This window comes from Chroicocephalus ridibundus, chromosome 1 (assembly GCF_963924245.1).
Source record: "Chroicocephalus ridibundus chromosome 1, bChrRid1.1, whole genome shotgun sequence".
NCBI classification, from domain to species: Eukaryota; Metazoa; Chordata; class Aves; order Charadriiformes; family Laridae; genus Chroicocephalus; species Chroicocephalus ridibundus.
In genome coordinates, this window is record NC_086284.1 from 20234773 (window position 1) to 20261519 (window position 26747).

Genomic DNA, 26747 nt, shown 5'->3' on the forward strand with positions numbered 1-26747 from the left:
TCTACTTTTTCAGATCTTCACTTTGAAGATCTTTGAAATACTCTACGATACTATATGCTCTACGATGTTATTTTGCTTAAAGTACCAGCTTCCACCTTTCACTCAATTTTGTATTGATTTTGTATTTTAAACACAATTCTTCATTAGTAAGAACTGTCTCTACCAACTGCTCAGCAGAGACTACTTTGTTTCCTGCATACTGATTAAGCGCTATGGAACACAGTAACAGGCTTAGCGTTGAGAAGGTTTTTTCTTACAGGCTATACTTAGCATGGAATTGAAAACCATTTTAAAAGATGCATACACTTACACTTCATACGTCCACCACCATGAACCAAATCTAGATTTACCTAATTTTGTCTCATGTCAATATATTTCCTGATTAAAAAACACAAACACAATTAAGTCAGTCTGTAGCAACACAAAAGCAAACTGTCTTTCATTTAGCAGATTTGACTCTAATTCTTATGCAGGGACCATACTGACAGAAGTATGATAAAAGACAGGGAAAAAAACCTGGGAAAAAAAATCAAAAAGGCAAAGCACACCAATTATGGACATCATAAATTATTTAGAATCATCGTAAAGAACGTTTTCTATGTGTGGATTAAAACATAAAAGCAGCTATGCTGGATCAAACCAAAGCCCAACATGCCTTCTTCCAGCAATAGCCAAAAGTAAATGCCTATTGAAGAGTACAAAAAGAAAGGATGCCTCCGAGCATTTGCAACTCAGCAACTAAGAGCCAGACATCATTGCTGCACAATCCTCAAGGGATTTATTTTTCATGAATTTACACAGTCTCTCCCTGAATCTACTCAAGCTTCCAATATCCACAACATCCTGGAGCAACCATTCGGTGAAAAATCACCTTGTCTCCATTTGTTTTCAGTCTGCCTCTTGCTCATTTAACTTTCTACCTCTCAACTTTTGTATCACCAAAAACCATTGCAAATGATCTACCTCAAAGGAATGCTAATGTTCCAGACATATTCTGTTAAGTAGAACTACAGAACAAAAGCATAAATAACATCATTTATGACTGGTACTAACAATGGCAAAAGTAGAATCCTCATAACCAATGTACTCAAAATCAAGAGTTGTGTGGCATTTCCAGATTACAGCAATACAAACTGTACTTAGAGGTAAACCGTGAACACATAGAAGTTATTTTTAAATGCTGAAATCTACAAAATTTTCTGCTGTCTCCTTACATTCAGTAAATACTCATTTTCATCACTTATCCTAACTCAGAAACTCTATAGGCCAGCAACCTTCTCTTAGACAGTTTCACTGGGGCTCAAAGGGCAACTGTGCTTCTCTCAAAATGCCCATGAAAACTTAGAAATAAGCATTTGAACATAAGCACTATTTAATTCTATCACAAATGAAATTAAAATACTTAATTGGTTAGTCCCTTCATACAGACCAAATGCCACTTTTGCATATTCACCCTGTTGTTTGATTTCCATAGACTCTGAAGGTTGCCTCCTGCTAAAAGGTAAAGACAAAACAAGCAGAATCAACACTTTAAAAAGGATCTTTGCATGTGCATTCCTTGTAGTTGTATACATGTGACTCAAGTATTTAAGCACAATAGACTTTATCTTCCCCCCCCCAATATCAAGAGAATCTAAACACTTTTTCACCTGTACTGAATTTTAATCTGGGATACCTTCATACACAGAAAACCTACAACATTATTAGTTGTGATTGCTCATTTTATTTAATAGAAACGGCACACTACCTACCAAGAACTGAAAAAAAAAAAAAACCATACAAGACAACAACAACAATCCTCTTCCCCAAGACAAATTTTGGCTATAAAATTACCCAGGTGGCCTTACTAAGGACTCTTCTTCTTCAGTATCTTGTAGAATTTTCTTGCTATTCTAGGTTCATAAAGATGTATAGATTCATGCTTTTTGGCTTCTTTCAGCTGCGGATCTCTACTTTCAATGTCTAAATGCACTATAAACACCAGGTCTTAAAACTTAAAACTACAGATGACTTTTTGGCCAAAAGGAAAACCAGTAGCGAAACAGTGTTACCAGGACCTTTATGCTTGGTGAAATACATCAGCTGATATATGTAAGGTTTTTAAACACCAAACATTGGTATTTGAAAATTGTACTTCAAAACCATGATTTTGGAGTTGCTTGGGGTAAAATTCTTGTCTAAATCAAACAAACTATAAAAGCCAGGTTTGCCTCTATTCTCAATTATTACAAACAAATAAATAAAACCAGGATTTAAGTTACCACTTTACAGTGCTTTCAGTCCGTAGTTTCTTGATCACTTCTAGGCAGAATGATCCAACATTGCTGTTAAAAGAATTGATCTTGTCCTCTGTACAAACGCCAGCAGCCCATGCACACCCCCTTACACTCGCATGAGTCTTCACTCAATCACACAGTGAACTGAATTGGCAAATTGATCCATGTTCAATTAATCAAAAAGGAAAAAAAAATAAAAACTTCCTAGGGAGATGAATTCAGAATTGCCTTCACTCCTTCCTCATTTATCTCCCCAGTTCTACCAACAAAAGTGAAAACAGGGCAAAGGCAAGTTTCAGGACCTTTCAGCATGGCATTGGCCACGCTGCTCCAAGGAATCAGAGACAGACTTGCCTGAAACAAAATGCTTCATGTTTGTTATTGCTAGCGGAGGCAAAGCTATCAAAATTCGGGATGGATGGGACATCCATTTGGAAAACTGCTTCAGGTATCTTACTTCGAATACAGCTGGCTGAACTGATTGAGGCTGTCACTTGGGTGGTCAACATTATAGCAAGACTGATTCACACGTATCAAATACGCTTTCCCAAATAAGCTGCACTTGTGTAACAAGATCATTTCAGAACATCTGGGCTGTTTATAGACACAATGTGATACAGCTGGCCCTTGATACACAGCAGCACCCCACACATTCTGCTTGTGTCCCAATAGCCCACAATCAGTTTGAAGACGTAAAACCAGTAAGACCAACCTGGCAACTATCGCAGGGACAGGACGGAGGATGGAGCGACCATCAGCTTTGCTGGACTGCTCAAACTCAAAAGCCACGTAATACAGACTAGAAGTAGCCACGAAACAGGCACGGCATATTCATAAAGAGAAGGCAGCAAATCTCTACAATGTACACAAAGACCTTCACGCTCTGGAATTAAAACCGGAGTGACTTAAAGTAAGCTTCAAGGTTTTCACCATGGTTTGGGGAGTCCGCCAATTTACTGCAAGCCCAAGAAGTTGAGCAACTTTACAGCAAGTTATAAAGAGGTTGATACTGTTCCAGCATGATGCAGTTCAATAACTAACCATTTGCAGAATTACAGACATCATGCCTGTTTTATGTGGAAAGGACTATTTGCATTGGCAAACCATGGAAAGTCCAAAACAGCAGGACTGTCAACAGTCCTGGTTCCCACAAACTAAAGATCGTTTCTGCAAGACAGATGGGCTCTAACATAAAAATAAGCATCCTGAGATGAACAGATGTAAAAACCAAGCTCCTACGTCTGGAATTATGTAAGAAGCTGATCGTGAGCTTCAGAGAAAGCCAACATGGAACTCACAAGGGCAGACATTTTGCATCCAAGACACTTCAGAGGGGAAAGAGCCCTCGTTTTAAATCCCTTCAGTCTTCCAAAGAAGCTTATATCAATCACAAGAATAAAGCGGTCAATGGGGGGCTTAGTCAAGCTCCCACAGGAGAGGAAGAAAAAAGAAGGGGCAAATTAGGGGTATTCACAGCTTCTTCCACCATGATTAAAGGGAATGCAGGACAAGGACTGGACATGCCCTGTAAGTCCCTAGACCCAGCTGAAGTAAATACACACACAAGAAGGCAAAACTGAATATGGACAGGGACACAAAAGATAAAAGAAAAATCATAACTATCTTAGAGAATATTCATGAATAGAAATGACTAAGTCAATCCCTTTGAAGCTTTAGGACTGCAAGATGGTATTTCCAATATGGCCAAGTCTGTAATACACTTTTCTTTTTCAGTAAGGCTCCTCCTAGACTACTCATCCATTTTTCAAATGCCCGTCCAAAGACAGATAAGGACCCATGTCAGGCCAGAAGGATGCAGACTATTTCTTTGTCAGTTTATCCTTCTGAATCCCCAAACTCTTTCATTGCTGAGCTTGGTCTTTCTACACGTAGAGAGGAATCTCCCTGTTGCAGAACAGCCTATCACTCGGTAAAAGCACAAGCTGTGAGATCGATGGCCCTCAGGATGAAGAGAGCTAGAAAGAGAAGCCTCATGCTAAATATGTTTTCACTTAGGTTTTTGAAATTATTTTTCCTTTCTGAAAATTGAAATTTGGCACTTTTACAACAACAATGTGCTGTTAGTTTTAAAAGTCCTTTAATTAAAAATTAAGATAAAAATCAGACTATGTTTAAGACTGAAGCTGACCAAAATTATTATTCCTAACTCAATTTCTAAGCAACAGGTCTTTATCAACATTTTTGAGGATCACTCATAACATGTCCTCTGCTTTCAAATTTTAAAATCTGAATGGATTTTTTTTCCTGTGTAATTACACAACTCCAATCGCTTTATTCAGGCTTTTTTTTATACACAAAAAAAAACATGCCTAAGAATTGCACTGCAACAAAGCAGAGTCTACCTACACAGAGCTTTTGTAACCTTAAATTCTTGTGAAATCTTGTGAAATTATACTTTAATACGATTGTCACTATGTAGTCAGCAAGAGGCCACACATTAACTTCCAGTTCAGTCTGTCTTCTAAAGACTGGAGAAATACTAGTCAATGTATGAGGTTTGAGATGAAGCCTTTTCGAAAAAAATATTAGTGGCTTTTCAAACTCAGCTGACTTACAGGTGAATTTTCACTGTGGAATTGGAGTCAAATTGGACAAGAACATTAGTTTTTGCCTAAAAGTTTCCCCTCCATCATGAGGACAGAGCTCACAAATAAAGATATTGACCCTTTTTCCTTGCAGCTATATCAAAGTTGGTTAGGAAAAAGATTACTATACATTTCTTGAATGACACCCTTTAAAAAGAATAACATTTGAAGTGTCAGCTTCTTCAGAGACATCAGAGTTACTTAACAGCCTGCACCAAATCCTGGCAAGCTAAACAAGATGCAGGTCACCTGCTTTGGTGCCTACGTTAGTCACTGCAGAGTTTGAACGGCAAGACAACCCAGGTTCCAGAACACAAGGTCTAGGCCTCCTGGGCAAACAGTCAACAACATGACACATATCAGTTTTATTTTTAATGGAAGATATATATAATTGCTGAGAAAATATTACCAGTTAAAAAATCCTATGGAAGATGCTAAAGTACAATGGAGAAAGTACAATTTACAACCAAAAAGTACAATTTAATTAGATGAGTTACTGTTCAAAACTCACACCTTGTAATTTTCCCAAGTACATTTCATGTTGTCTAGAATTCAGCTGCTACCTGTATTATACCATTGTGTCAGCACAAAGAAAATAAGAGTATTTTCCCCTTACCTCTCTGCCAGACTTCGCTGGAATCTGCCCTTGAGTCTCCCTCAATTTGCGTGCGTTCTCAAGTTCTGCTTGAAGTTTTGAAGCTAACTCCTTCAAAGAAAGTGGTAGTAGTCCATTAATTTAACCATTTTAAACTTTTATAGACCTTTATATCAGAATTAAATACGCATCTCACGTCTTCATGTTTTGATATTTTTTTTAAATTCTAATGACACAAAAGACTAAAGAAAACATGTCAATATGTTTCACACAATTCTTTAATGGAGATTAAATTAAAAAAAATATTCAGAACAGAGGTATCTAAAGTATAGAAACATTTATTGTCGTAAAAACACCAGAAAAATTATGCTTAAACATTATTCAATTATACTAATAAATGCTCTGTGTAGCTAAGCACAGACACTACTTTATGTATAAGAAACTAAATAAAGAAGCCTGAACACATGAAGTGTATAACCTTTCCAGGTTACGGTACATATTCTTTTACTTATTTTTATATATATATTTACACATACACACACATATATATACGCACACACACAATGGGTCAAGGGAAATACCTCTCAGAAATTTTTGCTATGCAGTTTCACATCTCTCTCTACCACATGTCCCAACTTTGCCTGTTAAGACCTTACCTTAGGTACTAAAACGATCCAGAAGTGAAAAATGAAAACTGTCTACAGTCTTGTGTAAATTCCTTTTGATGCACCTGCTCTCTCATCCACCTCTTTATTAAATAAATACAAGTATTTTAGAATATCTTGGTTTACTAAGAATTGCTAGGTGACCACCTACCAAACTATAAGAAACACAACCATTTATACTCCGACCACTTTGCCAGTTTCATTGACTCCAGCAATCAAGCCTATACTTGTTGCCCCAAAATTAAGTCATGGGATCAACGCCAAGCAGCAAGTCAGTAACAAAAATAGGTTCAGAATTCATTTGTCCCACATGGTCAACCTTGAGCTCTGGCCACCAGGACATGCTGTTACATACTTATTTGTTCTGGTGTGCAGGGATGAACTTGTTTAAACAAGCTGCATTTTCAATCTGATCAGAGAAGGCCCGTGAAAAAATATTTAAAGAGCAACAAGGCAAAGATCATTTATTTTATTATTTATACTGTGGTTTGGTTTTGTTTTTTTAACTAGGCTAACTCGGAGTGCCTATGTAGCAAAATGTATATATAAAATTAACAGTAAACGTTGTAATGTTAGCTACTGCTTTGTGATTCTTGGTCAAAATAAAACAGCAGAATAATAAAAGAATCACTCTCTCCACACAGAACTGTATATTTTTATTGGAATTACTCTTATTCGTTTACTGTCAGTCTGAAAAGAAAAGCCTCACACTTGTGCCCAAACTTTTATTTGGACAATGCTATTGAAGCTGAACAGTAGGAAAAAAAAAGAAAAAAAAAATTTTAAAATTTTTGCTCTTCCCCATTAAGGTCTTTGGAAAACCTTCCCCTCCCCAGTACTTTATAGCAACTAGTGTATAGATAGCTTCAATCATTTCCCCCTGTAGGAAAATGTCTTCAAATAATATCTTAACTAACTAACACCAGTCCCACACAGGCTTATCATATAATTACACTCATAAACATATTTTTTCCTCACCAGTGTATTTTTTGCATAATAAGTAGGAAAACTAGAGATTAAAACATGGAGGCATCTATTTAAATCATGAACACTCGTATCTCAGTAGAAAATACACTGCTTGAAGTTACTTTCAGTTCACTTTTGAAGTTGGTAAGATTTCAAATGGACACGATTTCTAGAAAAGGTGTACTTGTTCAAATTTTGTAAAGCTACGTACACACGTGTGTGTCTGAAGTCTCTGGAAAAAGAATCCATAATATAAAATCATTTCAAAATAAAATATTTATAAAATGGACACTTTCTCCTATCAAAATTTAAGTTCTGTGATAGCGGCTTCAACAAAGATCAACACCATGTTCTAATCCAGCACTAAAATCATATGCCAAACATCCTCAAACTTCCCACAAATCAAAGAAACAGTGGCTCTCAGGAAGGATTAATTTGGCACTTGAAGTCAAAACATGCCTTATTTATTGCTTCTTAGTGATGCAGATTTTGGTGCAAATATTCTGTCAAAAGAGGGAAGGTAAACAGGTACATTAAACGTTAACCTTAAATATATATATACAAAGGCCCATAGTGATAGGATTCATTTATAAAAAATGTTATTTTATTACATCCCTCAAAATAAATCAGCAATACTTCCTTACGAGAGATGTTCAGAGCACGCCCTTGTAAAACACAGCTTAAAAACTAACAGACTATGACCTTGGTATAATTGAAGCTTCCAGGCAGTATTACTGAATGCAATTAACTCACTATAGCCATATTTAATGCAATTTAAGAAAAATAATAAAATGTACTTCCAGAGTTTAGAGTGTTCCAAAGGAGTGAACTTCTTGATCCTTCAGGTTTCTGTCTGAAACAAGCCTCCTAAAACACCATTAAAGGTGCAGCTGTTTATCTCAGCTCCGTGGACCCAGTCTCACCCAGGGCAGGAATTTTGCGGAGCTGACCACAGAGCATTCCACAGCTGTTCCCACTGCAGAGCTGCATGCAATGGCCTGTGTGGTTCCTTTCAGTTTTATATTGTCATATCATAATCTATTGAGTTATGGTTATACAGCAGAGCTATGGACCACAAAGCATCTACTTGCGACAAAGTTGATGAAAACACAAAAGCTCCAGACACTACCTTGTAACAGAGTGACAGCTTTGTAGTTTTCACCTCTTCCCTGCTTAATAAAACCACGGAAAAACCTATGAAAAAGGCAAAGAACAACTGGTTTGGGATATGCTGCCTAGCCTACAAAACCTGGGGACCTGAATCCTCTATTCTACTCTATGAACTATTGCATTTAAAGCAGAAGTTACAGTAAAAGCAGTATTTTATTTAAAACCCACCTAATCAAATTTTGCAGGACTTTATTTGCTTGAATCAAACGCTTTTTTAAAAAAAAAAAGATAATGAAATCACTGTGAGCTTTAAAGAAAAATTGCATGACAATTTTTCAAAGACGTTACCATGTCTCCCATGAGTTCTGCCTTCACAATCCTCGCTCCCAGTCTGTTCATCTCCTCTTCACTAAGGACCCGAGGCGGCTCATCCTTTGCGGTATGTCTGTAAAACACAAGCAGTGCTAAACCCACAGAAAAACAATGTAGTATTCACAATGTGTAATTAAGTATTATATGCCTACTGTACTGGTAAATATGCTCCTATTCTCAAAATAATTGATAAGAACATACTATAAAAAATATATTTGCAGTCAGAAGTTGCCAAGGATTCTGAAACCAAAAAGCTTGAATAAAATTTTTATGAGGTTTGTTTCCTTTTACTTTTGGGATCAATTAAAATGAAAAGCACTATCTATGAACACCTTCTCAGCACAAAAAAAACAGTCAAGAGCCAGGAGCAGGTGTAAGGAGACAAAAAGCAAAGAAAGGAAGATCAGAAGAGTAATTTAAACCCACTCTGTAACTGTCCTTTCTGGCTTTGGTCATGCTTTTACTTCTCAGCTCCAGCAAAATCCCCTGTTTCCCAGCAGTTCCCCTGTACACCCAGTGGCCTTCCATTTCGGAAAACTACTTATGTGCCCGCACTTATCTGCTCACAGTACAACCTTTGCTTCTAAAGGCATTATGGCTGATATGGTAGAGTTTCCACGGAAAATTAACTGGGACCATTTTTAAAACAGGAAGTCTCCCAGGAGAAGCTATAGCTAGTAGTAAATAATATTGTATCTTAATTTTAATATTAAAAGGTGGGTGTATGAGTTCTTGTGATAATAAATAAGGTCTCTAAGTATTGTTGCAAAGAGGCATCAAACATGTTTGGCTCTTTTTTCTAACCCTAGAGAAGACTAAAACCAACTAACACTAAAAGTAAAATATCTAACACAAAAGAGACATAAGAGTACGGTTATTTTACTGCTATTAAAAGAGAGAGAGGGAGAATTCACTCACTACTCAATGTCGTTAAACCCTGTAGGATTTGAAGCGCGGGAGAACTTTGAAGATGGTGTCATCTTTAACTGCCAGAGCTCCCCAGCCCGGAGGAAATTACCAAAGCTACTTTTGTCTGTTTTGAAGATGCCCAATCCAAAACCCAAAAACTCAGCAGAAGCATTTACATTAACTTCATCAGAAATAGAACCTTCGAAGATGAAGTTCCCACTTTTCCTTAACCTATATTTTTCAAAACAAGGCAGACTATTTCAGTAAAGGGAGCAAGAGATGTTTATTACTTCATACATGATTTTTTTATTTTTATTTAGCACTTTAATCATTGTCTGAGCTTTTTGAGACTTAGAGACATTGTTTTGTTTTGCTTTTTATCTTGTCTCAAATTAAAATCTAAAGCAGTCACATTATTAAGTGTGATTTTCAGCAAACGCTAGTTGGATGGCCTTTTCCTCTGGGGAGATCACTTGGACATCCAATCAGCACTTTTAATTAACCTGTGTCATAACTGTCCAAAATACTTTGATTTATAGGCTGAAAACTCTCTCTGTGTTTTAGAAGGGATAAAATTTAAAAGGTACATTGTCAGCGTGAGAGATGAGGAACTGAACCAGCAACACCTATTAATCCAATCCTTAACGTCAATGAAGATTTACTTTTTGTGATTGATTGAACATCAATGAAAGAGCGCATGTATTACAAGACTTTAAACTTCAGGAAGAAGAAAGTAGCAGCATGAAAATTGTTCCCAACAGGTAACTTCCCCACATATCCAAAACTGAAATGTTCCAAAAGCCAGAATTTTCTACAAAATTCTGCAAAAAAAGACAATTCCCACCGAAGGAAACAGGAAGACAGGTGATACCCTATCTCACACAGATGCTTAGGAGTCAACAGTCAGCTTAAAAGAACTTGGAAATAAGTCAATAAGCAGAGGCTATATGGTTTTCCAGGCCTAAGTAATCTCCACTTTATTAATAAATCATCTTAGTAATTGTATTGGCTAAGAAATAGAATTAAATTATCAACAGAAGATGCACAATCAGGTTTAACAGTACTAAAACAGAAAACGCATGCAAAAGAAAGTACCAGCTAAATAGCTTCTAAGATTAGTTCTCTTCTGTGAGGAAAAGGGAAGAATTATCTTTTCTATCATAATAATTGGATTCTTTGAACTTCAATAAGTGAAACACTTCCGCACGCAATCTAGTTTCCCAAAATTTGCAGCTCTGTTCAGTTACAGTTAGCATCGCATCTACTACACGAGGTAACCAACAGCGAAAAGGTACAGGTTTTGTACTTGCAATAAAGAAAATAAAATAAAATAAAAGTGAATCTCCATCATTCTATTATTTAACAGGAAACTAAAAACTAAGACTGTAAAGGAGCAGTTGCTTCTTTTAAGACAACAATAATGAGGCAATGATATCTCTAACTTCTACTCAATAATTACATGCTGTGCTAGGTCTGGCTGGGATGGAGTCCATGCGCTTCCTCGCAGCCTGCATGGTGCTGTGCTTTGGCCTCAACTGGTGACTACAACAGAGCTGATAACACACCAGTGCTCTGGCTGCTGCTGAACCGGCCCTTACACTGCCTCAAGGTGCTCTCGGTTTCCCACTCTGCACCCCCAGCAAATAAGCTGAGGTGGGCAAGAGCCTGGGAGGGGACACGGCCAGGGCAGCCAACCCAAACTGGCCCAAGGACCATTGCATGCCACGTAGCACCATGCTCAGCAATAAAAGCTGAGGGTGCAGTCTTTCCAAAGTGGCTGCAAACACGCAAAGCAACACCCAGCTCCACGCCACCCCACCCCTCAAAAAGAAAAGATAAATAAATAAATAAATAAAATTAGAAAAAAAGTGCAGGGTCTTCTCATGGTCCCTCTCACTCAGACTCTGCATTTTGGACAATCACCAATACTCTCTTATAGTCAGCAGTTCACTACAGTTCAATAAAGTTTACTGTACGTCAGAAGTCCTATTTGCCATCAGCTGTACGACACAGCTGTTAGATCTTGCTTTCTCCTTCTGGAAGTCACGGAGGAAACAACTGACAATGAAGGCAGACTTACTAAAAGATTATGTGTCATTTACACTGATTATTTGCTGTTAATCAGTGAAGTATTTGGTGTTCTTTTAAAAAAGTGCATGATATTTAAGATGAAAGATAAGACTATAACCATGCATGATCATGCCTTTTTACATGCACTAAAAAGAAGCTTCTTAACAGGGTGGGTTTTTTTCCACACATATAGTTTGAGTGTATATTTTCATTTCCATGGAGTCTGTGCCTGAACTGCAGTGCAGATGCACTGTCCCAGCTCAGCACAGCATCCCTCCTTACATGAATACCTACGTTTTCTTATGGAAACCAATGCACTACCCAAGGCCTGCAGAAAACAACTGTGGATTGTGCAGACCTTGTACCTGAACAAAGTCTTGAACAAAGCAGGACTCAGGAGCTGAGGAAGTCTCATAGGCTCCAGCTTAGACACACCATGATTCACTCTAACCAGAACTTTACAAAGTGCGTTGAAGCGGTAAACCCCAGGCACTTCAGGACAATAACTATTTGGACAATATCAAGAAAAACAAAGAGGATCACTAAATTCAAATGTCTAATAAGGTCTAGTACATCACAGGTTTAATGCTACAAGATCTTTTTTTCAGAGTATCTAAAATAACTATAAAGATATAGTTCTCATTTTCCAGCAAACTAACACATAGGCAAATAGTAAAATAAACAATAAAACAAGACATGACAAACACATGAGTGGGACTTCACATAGTGCCTACAAACTGTTTGTGCCAGAATCAGAAACAATTCCTGCCATGATGTATATTCAAACTCAGGCTTTTTTTAAAAAGATAAATAAATAAATAAGATTAAGTGAACATCATACAAACAATTTATCTTCCCACTATCAAAGAAAACGTAAATTTCATTGCCTCCTATCAGAGTAGAAAATATAGCAAGTAAAAGCTGGAAAAAATACGCAACCTATACAATATAAAGAATTGTGTAGACTAAGCTGCCTGTTTCTGGTTAGTCATGCAGTACTCATTTAATGTACTATTTTTCTTTGCAAATCCACAGTGAGGTATCTGCAAGTACTACACACAGGGGCAGTTATAAATAAAAGAAATACTTTTAAGGTATTGTCTTGTTATTAGAATCCAACAATTAAAAGCAAATTCATAATCCCACTATAAAAAGTTTTTCTGCAAATAACTGACAGGCATATAAGAAAAAAGGAATTACACTTGATATTTCATCAAATGCTGTTTCCAACTAAATCAATATCATCCTTCTTACATACTCCAACCAAGAATATTTACTTGTCCAGCTTTCCCAAGTAATTAACACCATCCTGACTCTAAAGTACTTCTGCATCTGCCTACTTATTATTATTAGGAAGATCTACAGTAATAACCACACTACTCATACCACTGGAAGAACCAGCAAACTGGTAATATTGGAGAACAGGTAGCCTCGAGTAGAGCAAAAGCTCAGTTGTCTACAACTTACTTTTCTGACCACCTCTCCTTACTACTCTCTGTTGTCTTTCACTAAAGCAAGTCAGGCAAACTGAAATTCCTACCACATACTAGTTTGCATTTCCCTTCTTGCTCCTGTGATCTTCCCTCTTTTCCACAAAAAAAAATGCATTTTTCTAATCAATACCTTCTACTGTTTTTCATATGCTACTACTTCAGCATATGAGTTCATCACACAGGTGGCAAACCTACCCCTGCTGCATTATTTCAGTTTTTAGTCAGAATTTTCTAACATTTCAAGCTTGTCTTTTATAAATTCAGTAACAGTTAAGATATTGTTTGCAGGTTTTTTGCCTACGAGGCAAATTTTACTGCAGCGTGAACTAACATTAGAAAGAAGGAGAAAATAATCTATCATTAACAACTCTCAAATATGGTGAGGAGACAGGACAAGTAGGGGTGCTCATTACTTCTACAGTGGTCTGTTGTAGCTGCCCTGAGCTGGGAGGCTAGCCTCCTCCTAACTAAAGAGATCTGATATGATCAGATCTAACACCGTCACAAAGAAGACAGAGTTTCTGGTATACTTTGCCATGAAAAATACAGCAAATAAAAGACAAGTAAAGATGTTTGTACAATACCTAGAACACGATGTTTTATTGTCAAATAACGTTTGTTTCTTCTCAGGGATATCACTTGGGTACTCCTGTTGTGACCTCTCCTTTTCATCACTTGGAGCTCTTTCCCAACTATTGTCATCAATTTGTTCCCCTGTACCTGATAATTTCTGATCAGATGTTGATTTCTCATTGTTATCTTTTGTGTGTGTTTTGGTCCACAGTGCAGTATCCTCACTAGGTTTTTGGAAACGGCTGCTCAAAGAGCTATGAGCTGACAGTTTGGAAGAGGACTGTCGTGAATTGTAGTCTCTAGATGAACTATAAGATGATACATCATCTTCAGAGGGTTTCAGAAATTTGTGTTTCATGTTGCTTAGAGATGAACTCTTTTCCTGAGTTCGTTTTTCATCGGAGTGTTTTTCTGCTTTGGAGCTGTAGCCTCTCAATACTGAATCCGTGCTACTGTGTCCACATTCTTGGTCTTCTCTTGACATATCTGGTTTGTAACCTTTGTCTTCTTGCGCCCATCCTTTGCTGTACTTCTCCCTAGTATAGCCCCCAAACATGCTTCTGTTTCTATCATGTTCATCTCGTGTCTCCTTTTTCACATCCCGTTCTTTCTTCTCTTTCTCACTTTCTGAATAGTCATTTTTCTTCCATCTTCCACTTCTATAATCATTTTCCTTTCTGGATGCAACTTTTTCAGCTTCTTCTAATCGTGACTGAAATACCTCCATTGACTATAAGAAAAAATAAAAAAAGTCATACTGCTTTTAAGATCAGGGAGTATTGTGAAGCTCCCTACCAAGTATTACAAGAAAGGCATCATTCTGTGAAAATGACTCAGCATGCTAAGGGCAAGGCATGAGCCACGGAATGGAAAGGAAGACCATTATGAAAAAGGGAACTTATAGACTGGTGTCTAAGATACTCTCTTGGGAAGGCTTTCTCATGCCTTTTCTTGGACTATTTCTAAATTCCATCCCATGGCTCTAAAGTGCCAAAGCACTCCTGGGAACAGGGACCAGAGCCTCAGAACTATCTTTTGGCAACTGGGAGATTAGGGGCTTGAGCTAGGGAGAAAGGCTTCCTCTGTCTCACTCATGAACTTTACATTTATGCTCACCAGATGCGCAGCTTATGTAGAACCAACGCACATTTCCACTAAACCATTTTACAATCTAGTTAAACTCCTAAAAATACAGAAGAGTGGGTTCAAAATCTTTATCTTGAACCCCCTGTCTCTGGCTTTCTGGACAAATACTCTATCCATTAGGCAATTATGCAAAATGTAGACTGTTCCTCTTCTCTCTTTCCAGTTGAATTAAAAGCCATCAATTACTTTTTTTTTTTTTTCCTCAAAACATTATATACTGAAGCAAATCAGGCAGGGATATCTTTCAATCACTATCCTGCAGCCAGAGTGGTTCATGCTGTTTTCATTCTAGTTTCTTGAGAAAGATCATTAAAAATAATATTCTTTACAATCACTGGCATCGAATAATTTCTGCCAGCACTGATGTTGCTGGTTTCATCACTCAGGAGTGACTACAATTCAGTTCAAAGACAATAGTATGAAGTCATACTGTCGTATCTAAGACTTCCAGAAACAAACAAACCTAATCAAAAAATCCACAGAAATCTCAAAAGTAACACTATGGCCAAGATTTAACATCCCACATCTTTGACCAATGCTTTTAAAAACAATAATATAATATGTAGGGGGGGACGACAGGCTTTAAAGAGTTAATATTGTTATGGCAGACTGTTCTATTAAAAATAAATTTTGAAGACTTTTAAACCCTTCAGAAGCAAGCAGCTTTCACAACATATCTGGACTAAGCACAAGTGGCCAGAAGATTCATACTCGGTAAGATTTGACACAGCTCTCCAAATTGTCTTGCCATTATTATTATCCTCAACGTGCATTATTATCTGCTACGTGCAGGAGAACAAAATATATTTTCTAGTACAGATCATAATTTTTGAAGCACTCAGGTATTTTGTAACTGGGTAGGAGATAAGTATTTTAAATTTACTACAGGATCCCGTATATTAAATAGAAAATACTTAACAAAAATATATAGAAGGCTGGGTAGCTTTAAACTCTTCGTCACTTGAGAGAAGCTTCAGAGGCTGGTTTTTTCCTGCGTCTTCTTTCCTTACGTCTTACACTACACATTAAGTATTTGTGCCTTCACATGAAAGTAACCTTTTCCAAGCATCTATTAGTACGAAAAAAAAAAATGTAATTGAAGATCCTTACCCCATATCTCTCAGCTACAATTTCCTCAAAATTTCGTTTCTCTCTCTCAGCCTGCTCCTTCATCCTTTGGTATGATTTTCGTAACCAACTTAATCCAGCATCTTCTACCACTGTAACTAAAGTAGAAAACAACGAGAGGTCATAGTTTTATATCTCAGTAGTTATTCCTATTTAACACCACTCTGTATGTGACATTAAATCTTCACCTGAACTTAATGTAAAAATTGAAGATGTGTAAAATAAAAAAAAAGAATGAATATAGTAATACAATTACATGTTTTCATAACTTATTGCTGGATATACCTCAGTAATACCACTGATTTAAGTTAAGCTTCTCCATTTTACCACAGAACACGACAAGCAGTTTCCAAGACAGGAGCAGCATATGAGAAGTTGTGGGGGTTTTTATGAAATTAAATAACTTTCTTACTGTTTCCGCTTTGTGTCCATTCTTTGGCATACTCCTTACATACAAACAAGTAAATTTATGAGTAACCCATTGCTTTCCATTTGAGAAGCTTGCAGAGGTCTTAACACTCAGGACACATACTCACTGATGCCTGTCACCTCTTACAGCTTGCTGATCTCTGTGACTCCTGAAAGTGGGCATGAGGCTAATGGTTTGCAGGACAGATTGTCTACAGGGAAAGTCTCCCAAAGAGATAAGCCAGGGACCCTACTGTTCCCTGCTGACAGAATACAAGGACCCTTCTTATCACATAATAAACGTTTCATGACATTATGAAAAACGTTTTTCTAACTGCTCTTGCAGGAAATAGGCAGGATAACCCTAGGGTAAGAAAAGAAGTGAAAAGGTTATAGAAATAATATTTTTCACAAACTGCATCTCTAATGTACTTCATTTTAATGTGACTCAGACTTCTGTGGTTGAATATTTTAAAACTATAATTTGTGTAATGGAATGAAAGGAACCAAATGAGATGACAACAATTTATCTTGTCTTGGTTAAATCATGCTTTCCTCTAATTAGTTCAAAATGGAGAATTTCTGTAAAAGATATTGAAGGTCAAACCACTCGAGATTAAAAACCCGTGAAGAGAAATTCTGCAAAACGACATACTATAATATTAACCCAATATTCACTACTGAATTTTCATCGAATTTTTACTTTATTACATGTTAATATTCATAATCTCTTTACATCAACGTCAGTAGTAACTTGTTAGCAACACAGAGATCAGAGGCTGGAGACAGAAATTTAAGATTATTACTAAAAGTTGCTGTTTACCTTTCTTAACTGAAGCTGCTTCATCGTTTTCTGGTGGCAAACCTGTACCACCGTCTTTCCAATAGGGATTGAGTTCTCTCTCAGACAGCATGGCCTAAAACAGAAATAATTTTAATGTGTGCGTAGCACATGGTTTGTATTTTCTAGAATATTTGATAAATTTTGTGAGACTTGCGTGAGAACAGAATAGCTTACTCATAACTTGTGCTATCTAAAGACAGGTAGAAATAAACATAACTCTCCATCCTGCGTAAAAGCTCTCAAACATGTGCTTAGTTGGCACCCTTATTACACAGAAGCAGTTTTACTGTTTGACTTCATTTCCAGTGTAGCATTAATATGCACTGTGTCTGAAGCACTGCTGTTACTGGGGCTCCAGCTTAGTTTTACCTCAAGTTACTGCTCTTCACCCTCAAACTAGACCACTTACTGTGATTCTGTCAACTGACTTCTCTGGAAGCAGACAAAAGTCCACTGGAGAAAACAGCTGATTCGGCTTTCTGGCACTGACAAAATTTTGAATTTGTCTGTGCTATATCGTCAACTCATCACCACCCCTAGCACGCTGTAAGCATCTGTTTGGTTTGGGCATCAAAGAAAGGACAGACATTCTGGTGTAGAAAACAGAAAAGTATAAACCTGCACAGAGAGAAAGTGTTTCGGTGGCAGAGTCTATAAAAATCGTATTATTCTCAGATCAAGTATACATATAAATTAACATTAACCATGTAATACATGCTGACATTCTGGTGATTTGAGATCTTCACATTAAACAGTCCTTCAACAGTTCAGAAAAAATGTTCAGCAAAAATTTATGTGGGGAAAAACCAAAATGACTGATCCCTTCTCAAAAGACACTAACCAAGCACCGCATAACACAAAAGAGCAGCGCTCCAGGTCAATCTGGTTCCTAGCCACAACAGAACTAACTGGAAAACCGAACAGCAACAAATGGCCTACTGTGAGTTGTGAGGACAAGGAAATATTAGATAGGGATCAGCAACTGTGTTTTCAGATCAGACTACATTGCATTTAAGGAGCTGATGGAACAAATGAAGTAGTCAGCAACTGTATGTAAACAGAACTAATTTAATGACAGCAACCCCTTCCCCAGACGGATCCTGATCCACCCATTTTTTAGGCACAGCTGTGGCACGAAGGGCACAGCAACTGCTATGAATTCTTTCTTCGGGGGAAAAAAAAAAAAAAAAAGCCTCAGCACCCTACACTTTAACACAGAAACTTAGGAAAGCTTTTATCACAGCAAACAATGACAGACCTTTCACACACACCGTGGGGAAGAAGGCCAGACTGTCACTGTTATTAAATAAAACATCCCATAAGCACTTCAAATATTACAGAACTTAATCCTAACAAAACTGGCTTTCTCCTTACCTAGAAGATAATTTAAAGGCTTTTCTCCACAAGAGAAGCCTGCTGTATGAGCCTTTCCTATCACAAACAAAACAAATAACTACACAAAGACTTAGGTATTTGAATCAATTAATTTTGTTTATTCGTCACACAAAATTTAGCAAGATGCAGAAAAAAGTTGATTCATTAATTCCTCCTACCTGCTCAATTTCTTGAGCTTTCTGTCGTTCCAGTATTTTTTCTTTGTGTCTTTCACCTTTGACAGCTGCTACTGACGTGGTTTTCAATGACATGAAGTCTAAATTCATCCATTCTTCTCTCTTTAAAATAAACACAAAGAATCAGTGTTCATGCTTCCAACAAAAACATGGCTTAAGTACAAATCAAACAAGTGCTACTATTGACAAATATTACTTACAACAAAAAGTATAGGTTTTATGAACACATATGAAATACTTCAATGAAAAGCAAATACGATTTTAAGAACCCCAATCTTTCAAGCTTTTAATATTCACACAAATAAATTTCTTTCTATAACTTGAAATACAACTTCACAACATATTTAAGACACTAGTAAGCATGCAAACCATATGGACTGATTATTATTTGCTTAAACAAACACTGTACATCTAAACCAATTCTTTTTCATCTTGGTAATTCCGACTTCATGACAGCTTACATCTCTTTTAGTATATACAATATCTTCAATCACTTACTGAGAAGAGTTCATACGTCCAATATCTAGGCACAAACTGCACCCTCAAATTAAACAGTTACACGCCTAAATTCTGTGCACTGTACCCACAGTAACAGGGCATTTACAAAACCTAAGCCACACCAAGGACATTTTAAAAATGAGGACTACCCTCTAAAGAAAAGCAGCTTATAAAAAGCCTAGATATACCTACTACCTTTATACACACAAAACCTAAAGCCTCAGAAGAAAGTGGTGACATACACATTATAAAAAACTACTCTGCAAAAACAAGTATTTGGAATTTGGAACACTTCTGTGGATAGTATAGCAACCAAAATGACAAGATTACACCTATTTTGAAACATGTCCTTGCAGAAGAGTCTTCATATCTTCAGTAGGGTTCAAGTCTGAGTTGTCAGTCTGAACAGATGCTATATGCCACGCTTTTTCTGTTATTTAAAAATTACATGAGGCAACGCATCAGAGAGTTTCAGAGGTGAAACACAACATTCTACTTCTCAGATCTCCTCCAGGAAAGAGAAGGAACTGAAAAATAATCTATCTTCAAGTAATTCAATAGTATCTATGCCCCCACATTAGCAAGTAATGTGGACCAACAGAAGTGGATGTGCATGGGACCTTTTTTTTTTTTTCAGAGACTGGTCCCATGGAGCACCTTAGCTGCACTTTGAGAGCATACATTCTAATTTAGTTTAATCTAACAGGAAACGGATTTACATGCTCCAAGACTTCTTCATAATGTGAACCAAAATAAAACAAGTAGGGAGGACCAGGAAATTTCTTTCAAAAGCACACTCTTCGTCCAAAATAGACAAGCCCAAGGGTGCACATCGTACAATAAATATTTGGGAAAAAATGGCTTTGTAGTATAAATTATCATGACATACATAAGGATTTATATTTTGTTACTTTATACTTTTCCAAGAAGATAGATATGATTCAGAGATCTTTTTTATTTCTCTTAACAAGATGTACAAATTCAGAATGAGAAACAGGGACTTCTTCAGGAGTGGAATTAGACCTAAATTAAAAATCACCATTTTCACACAACTGGGGATGTTCTGATATGTGACTACATTTATGTTACTAAAATCACAGTAGCTCATTTGAGAATGACTCCATTTTTCAGAACAGACACTGCTTACTGAACACAGAATTCACCTAGGAAATTCGAAAAAGGCATTGATTCCATACATATTGTTACTGCAAAGTTCTACACCTCTCCTCCTCATATCTGTTTAAGCATCACAGAAGCAAAAACTCATTCAACTGTAGAATAGCCACCAAAATTATGCAGAAAAAAATACTATGTCTAGTCAAAATCTTTAAGTTGACCTCTTCAAGAAAATCAAGCTAAGATGCTAGAGCCTCAGAACATGATGAAAGGAATTGGTGCTAGACAACTTTAAGCATAGTGCCTTGTTAAGTACTACGCAACTACTAGGTAGAGAAGTCTTCCAATGAATGAAATGTAACATGAACCTAGCTAAGCAAAGACATTTGTCTGTAAAATAGGTTTTGTTCAACACATTGCAAAAGAGTTGTCAAGAAACCTAAGCACATTTCACATTTGGTCATGCTGGATTTATTTCTGGAGTAGTTATCAGACTGCTCACCTGCAGGGAGGGTTCTTTCACAGCATCTGATTGCTTGTTGACCTTCCAAGCCTTTTCTGTGTTATCTGACTGTGACACATTTGACTCAACCCATTCAACTGAAGAATCCTAAAAAGAGTTCAATGTAAAGAAAAACAACAACATCTTAACATAATATGTTGATAAAATACAATACTTAACAAGCATATTGGTAATCAAAATTGATGCTGATAGCATCACTAATGTAGTACTGTCTATTATTTTAAAATACCAATAATAAAAATACAATATTGATATTCCCATAGGAGATTGTTCTTTCATGGTCAAAACATTCCACCATACTTCATGATCACATCACAGTATGTATCACTAGTTCACACTGGCAGTTTATTAGCATAATGCTACTAAAGTTAAAACTGTCAGAATAAAACCAAACCCAACTGTTTTTACGTCATTACAAAAACAAAAATAAAAAAATCTAAATTCATTACTATTTACTACATTACATTAGAAAAGTAAAACCAGTAACACACTAAAATGTAAAGCACTGTACACACTATCTCCTCCTATTTTCATATCCAACTTCCTACACTTGCAAACAGTGTACTGAGATTTTATACTTGAAGCAAACAGGACTCCATTGAACAGTGGTTTTTTTGCTCTTTACATGAACTTGTCATGGGAATAACAGACTTTGGATCAAAGGTATCAGCCAGGACAGCACTGTATCCTGGAACTCACTGATGTGATCTGAGGGGTTTTGATGACTCCCGTGGGAAATGTGGGACATTTGTGCCTTAGGTTACTTTCCAAACTGAAAACCATAGTTCACCTCTGATATCAGCCCCTGGAAAATAAATCTCATCATACTGCATATTCCTTCACTCAACAAGAGAGACTCTCTGAGAAAAGAAGAAAAAAAAAAAAAAAAAATCACAGTGCTACCTGACTTACACCCAAATGCTGGGAGGATGTTTTATACAACGTGGCGAGAAAGCAGCACCCAGATTTCTAATGCAGTCTCTGTACTGTTTTGCCGGAGTGCCCCTCAACGTGAAGGCATCCGTCTACAGATTCACAAGTTTGAGCCTTCCTTCAGAGGCACGTGCAACTCCCGTGTTGTTGGGAGTTTCCACGGTTGAACGTTCATGGAGAAAGGCAGTAGTAATTCACGCTTAAAATCAAAGTCAAGTATTTCCAATTTTAGACGCATCATTCTACCATACACCACTGACGACAGGGAACCTATGAATTCTTCCACTCTATCCTAGAATAAGGATTTCTTTCATTTTCTCTCTGCTGAAAAACTATAAATCCCTTAGTTCCTAATGGGTGAATTCAGTATTATAAAATTCACAAGCACTCACATAACAGCACCTTTTAAATTGATTAAACACTCAGGTATATTAAAAAGGCAAACTTTGCCACGGTTTTTCACAACAGAAAATACTAAGAATAAGTCTTAATTTTATGAACAATGTGTACTCACGGAGACTAAAATGGTGCAGGTTTTAAAAAACGTCATTTGAAGAATTTTAAAGTTTCTTACTTACCGAAGAACTATCAAGTAAGTCATCCTTCTTTTCAGATTTTTCTTTCCTATTTTTCTTCTTTTCTTTCTTAGCTTTTTTTGAATGCTTATCCTTTTTCTTTTTTTTATGCACAGAATGTTCCTACAAGTAAATGTTTGTAAATGAGATCCAGCAAAAAAAATCACCCACATACAAGAAAAACAATCACAACCTACTTACCAAACCACACTGAAAAACATAAAATACACACAGTACATTTTACTTCTACTACCCTCTCTCTCTTCTATTGGGGTGAGGTGGGGAGGGCATGCCTGACATCGACTTTTCTTCCCCCTCTTAATATATTTTTTCACTGGAACTAAGGCACTATAACTATACCTAGAATATCTTCTACACTACCTTTATTTTGGTCAAATATACTTCCTTGGGGATCACTACATCACCAATACATATCTGTCCTTTGTTGAAATATGTGCACAAATTTCAACACTAATACTAGAGGATGCGATATTCAGAGATCCCATTAAGGATTCTCCTGTAAATGACCACAAGCGGGACGGCTACGAAGCCTTGGATTCTTCTAGGTTTCTTCCCATGAGACTATTCTTGCCTGGCAGCACTTGCTCTTTTGCATTTGGTAGAAATTAAAGCTGTAATTGAATGACAGCTGTTTTTCCTCTTTGTGAGTAAAAGATTATTTCCACTAAATCAAGCTAATATTGAAGCATAAACAATTCAGAAACTGAGAGGTTTTTAAAGATCATCTTGAAGCCCTCAAAGCCTTCTGTTCATAGGAACACGCTGCAAAGATAATAACACAAGTCAATGATTTACAGTTCCGTCACCTTTTCCAGTTGCTCCACACGTTCGTTCACATCAGCAAGCATCCACGTATCTTCACCTCGTAGATGCTTTAGCAGCTTGTGCCTCTGCTCCTTTTCATAACTAATTTTGGCCTAAGACAAACAGAGAAGAAAAATAAAAATAACCAGATGGAATTCAGTAGCATTTACTTACAGACATCCCTTTGTAAGCCACACTGACACAACCACACACAATGTTGAGAACTGTGTTTGAGAACTTTGCCTTTTAGAGGACTGCAATAAAAATAATTTTGTATTACATGTTAAAGGGGAAATTCAGCTAAAACATATTGGATACCCTCCTTCCTCAAGCGACAGCTTTGCAGCTCCTCTAGCACTGATTTCATCCTATCATCCTAAATAAGAGTGACACAAAGATATTCAACCTCTGTTCTTCATTCTAAGAATTCTCCTGTTCTTACAACTTTCATGAACTGCATATGATATGATATTAGTAGACTTCTGATTTTCTATTTCAAAGCACTCTCTGGGCAATTACTCCACTGCAAAGTGCAGCTCACTATCTATTAATCTGAGAAATTAGCAAATTTATCTCTGTGCACATTCAGCTTTGGAAATATCTCAGCCAGGTGCAAAACTTGGAACTGCAGAAGTCCACACTCTCAAGGAGTATACAAGCACATAAGGGTTAGCATTTTGGACTGCAGAATGTTCTTCTCTTTCTGGTTATGGAGATAAAAGTAGAAATTATTTTACTACTACTTCTGAAAAAGCAGTAATCACTGCAGACAGCTTCAGTTCCTGAAAAGGATTTCTATGAACCACATCAATAAAATAACGACCTTTTCAGCCTCTGAATGTTCCTCTATTACTTTCAGCAGAAACGTGACTTTCACAAACAAGTTTACTTAAAAATAACTTGCCATTAGAAAATTCTTTATCCCAAAGTACGATATATCACCACACCTGATTAAAAAGGAGAAAAGTTACTTTATGTTATTACAACCCTAATTTTGTGTGAAATAAGTCTTGCAAATTTGAGCTTCCTTCTGGTTTTTTGTTTGTTTGTGGGATTTTTATTTCAAATAACTAAAGGTGGAGCAAAAACTAAACGTAGAGTTTGGTTTTCATCCTGAAACACCGAAGTTTTTTTAGAAAGTGTTTTCAAACATAAGCCAAGAGATCACATACAAGGTTAAAAAAGACCAATATTTGAAATAATCTCAGGAGAGTAGACAACCAGTTGCAGTCTCTCCTCTGGTCAGCCATTAGTTCTCTGTAACAAACTCTAGATACAAGCCTGTGCACTGCACAGGACAGTAGGCTCCCTAGCATGGGCCAGTTTCTCTTTCTTGATACAGTGAAGAAAGAAATCTGCAGCTTTTGTACCGATTGAAAACAAGGCGTGCAGGAGGATAACCAGTATGACCAGTACACCATAAAGGTTCAATAAACAGAAACACAGGCCAAAAAAATAAGATTTAAAGCTTTAAAAAAAGTTAACTCATAAGGTAGGAGTACTGTTGTATTTTTGAACACTGTTAGCAATATTGAAAGTGGCAAAAAGAACAAAACAAACAAACAAAAAACAACAACAAAACCCCCTACACATCTGTGCCCAAACAAAGTACCCTTTTAAAGCTCCATTGTCTTCTTTCTTGGAATCTCCAGGTGATAAACTTTCTAATGAGCTTGAATGCAAGGGAAGCAAGGCAGTCACACAGACTTCTTAATTTTAAAAGAAGGGACTTTGCAAAACCAAAAAAATCTCTCCATGATCCAGAGAGCTCTTAGGCTGCCCACTCTACAACATTTATCCATCTGGCACAACACTCTTGAAAGTTCATGGGGAAATCACTGACTGATATTTTCTGGTTTAGACCATACAATGGCCCTTCTATCTTAAAAATACATTAAACTCAGTAAAATAAAGTAACTAAGCATGCCACATTTATGAGCAAGCAAAAGGTAATAACCTCAGCTATGCAACTCACAAAGTGTCTACACGCCACATACACACAAAACTTAAGCTTAAAACTGGACAGAGATGAAACAGTGGAGATAAAGGGAACTTGAATATAGTTCTACATGGGAAAAACACAACAAAAACAGACTCCAAACTTGTTTGCTCCACAAGTAAACATGAAACCTGTTGACAAGATTTAGACTGGGAAAAGGACAGGCTTTATGCATACTCCATTTCACTTTTGCTTTAGAAAGACCTGCAGCTGGAGTCAACAGTTCCCTTCCACCCTTCTAGAAGCTCTTGTGCATATAAATTTATAAACACCTCAAATAAAGGCCAATAAAGATTAGCTTGTCAAAATGTCTTTATTTAATATGCTCTTTGCCTGTCTAGGAAGATTTAGCTTCTTACCCTTCTCTATATAACTGGTATATTTTAAATAGAATTACTATTTCCTCCATGTTACCAAAGTTAAAAATACACATTGCATGAAATGAAGTTAACATTATAAATAAGGTACAAAAGGAACTTTTATAATTTTTATTAGATCTAAGAATAAACAGGAAAAAAATACATGCAAGTACTTAGGTAATTGAGGTACATGATCCTAATAAAAGAGGTGGATCATAATTTTGGCTGAAGTATACAAATACATATGCAGAACACAGAATGACTAGGAATCATCAAACTGCAGACTGTTGTCTCCTGAATACTAAATGAAACAGGATAGGCAAGATGAATCTGTAGTGGCAATGCCACCAGACTGTTAAAAAGAGAAAGACAGACACAAAAGCATCAGGTGAAAGCCTGCTTCTTCTTCGACAAAGATATGAAATATAGAAGATTCATAACAACATCCATATGTAAAATAAAAAAAAAGAGAAAGCTGCCTAGAGGTTTTAAAAGATGAAAGCAGTTGTATTTTCAGCTAAATTATCTTTTTAACACAAGACTAAGTTAGCAGCAATACACCCTGATCCTTTCTAGCTCTAAAAACTATCTGGCTCCCTCTACCATCAAGTTACAATATTCATTTTTATTGTTGCTGAATGGTTTCCCCACACACACACCCCCACTTATTTCAAGTGGGGGGAGCAGGAAAATCTGTCTACACTACTTTATTAGCTTCGAAACTTACCCTTCTATTCTACTTGTCTTTTATAATAATTCAGGACTTGTTAGCATCTGACTAGCTTTTCTTCCTTTTCTACATTTTATAATTAAGTCCCCTGTCAGACTTACCATTCTATGCAACGAAGGCCGACTCTAATAGTTTCACATCTGCCAACTCACAGGAGTTCAAGTACTTAACTCATTAACGTTTGTTAATACTTTATGATACCACAAAAATATCCAACAATTTATCCTTTCCCCTTTACAGAGGAGTACTTAACATGATGTTATTATCTTAGGTCACTACTGCAATATTTTTACATTTTTTTTCTCCAAAAATATAGGATGCTACATTTCTGAAATACCTCTATTTCAAAGTAATGTATTAATTATGCGAGTGACTGAGCATGCTACACAGGAACACAGAGGACCGTCACAAGCAACAACCTGTCACGAAGGGCACGCATCGTGTCACATTACGTACT

General features: G+C 36.7%; 1 protein-coding gene across 2 annotated transcripts in view; it reads right to left on the reverse strand.

Moving 5' to 3' along the window:
* CWF19L2 (CWF19 like cell cycle control factor 2) overlaps positions 1-26747 on the reverse strand; it is a 78223-nt gene that overhangs the window by 44209 nt on the left and 7267 nt on the right. For both annotated transcript variants that reach the window (XM_063330296.1, XM_063330306.1), the window contains exons 2-10: positions 23205-23315; positions 22381-22500; positions 20849-20956; positions 18715-18834; positions 17141-17234; positions 15892-16007; positions 13647-14365; positions 8567-8663; positions 5499-5588 (exon numbers count right to left, since the gene is read on the reverse strand). In XM_063330296.1, the coding sequence (XP_063186366.1) occupies positions 5499-5588; positions 8567-8663; positions 13647-14365; positions 15892-16007; positions 17141-17234; positions 18715-18834; positions 20849-20956; positions 22381-22500; positions 23205-23315 (1575 nt within the window). The remainder of the gene's footprint in view (positions 1-5498; positions 5589-8566; positions 8664-13646; positions 14366-15891; positions 16008-17140; positions 17235-18714; positions 18835-20848; positions 20957-22380; positions 22501-23204; positions 23316-26747) is intronic.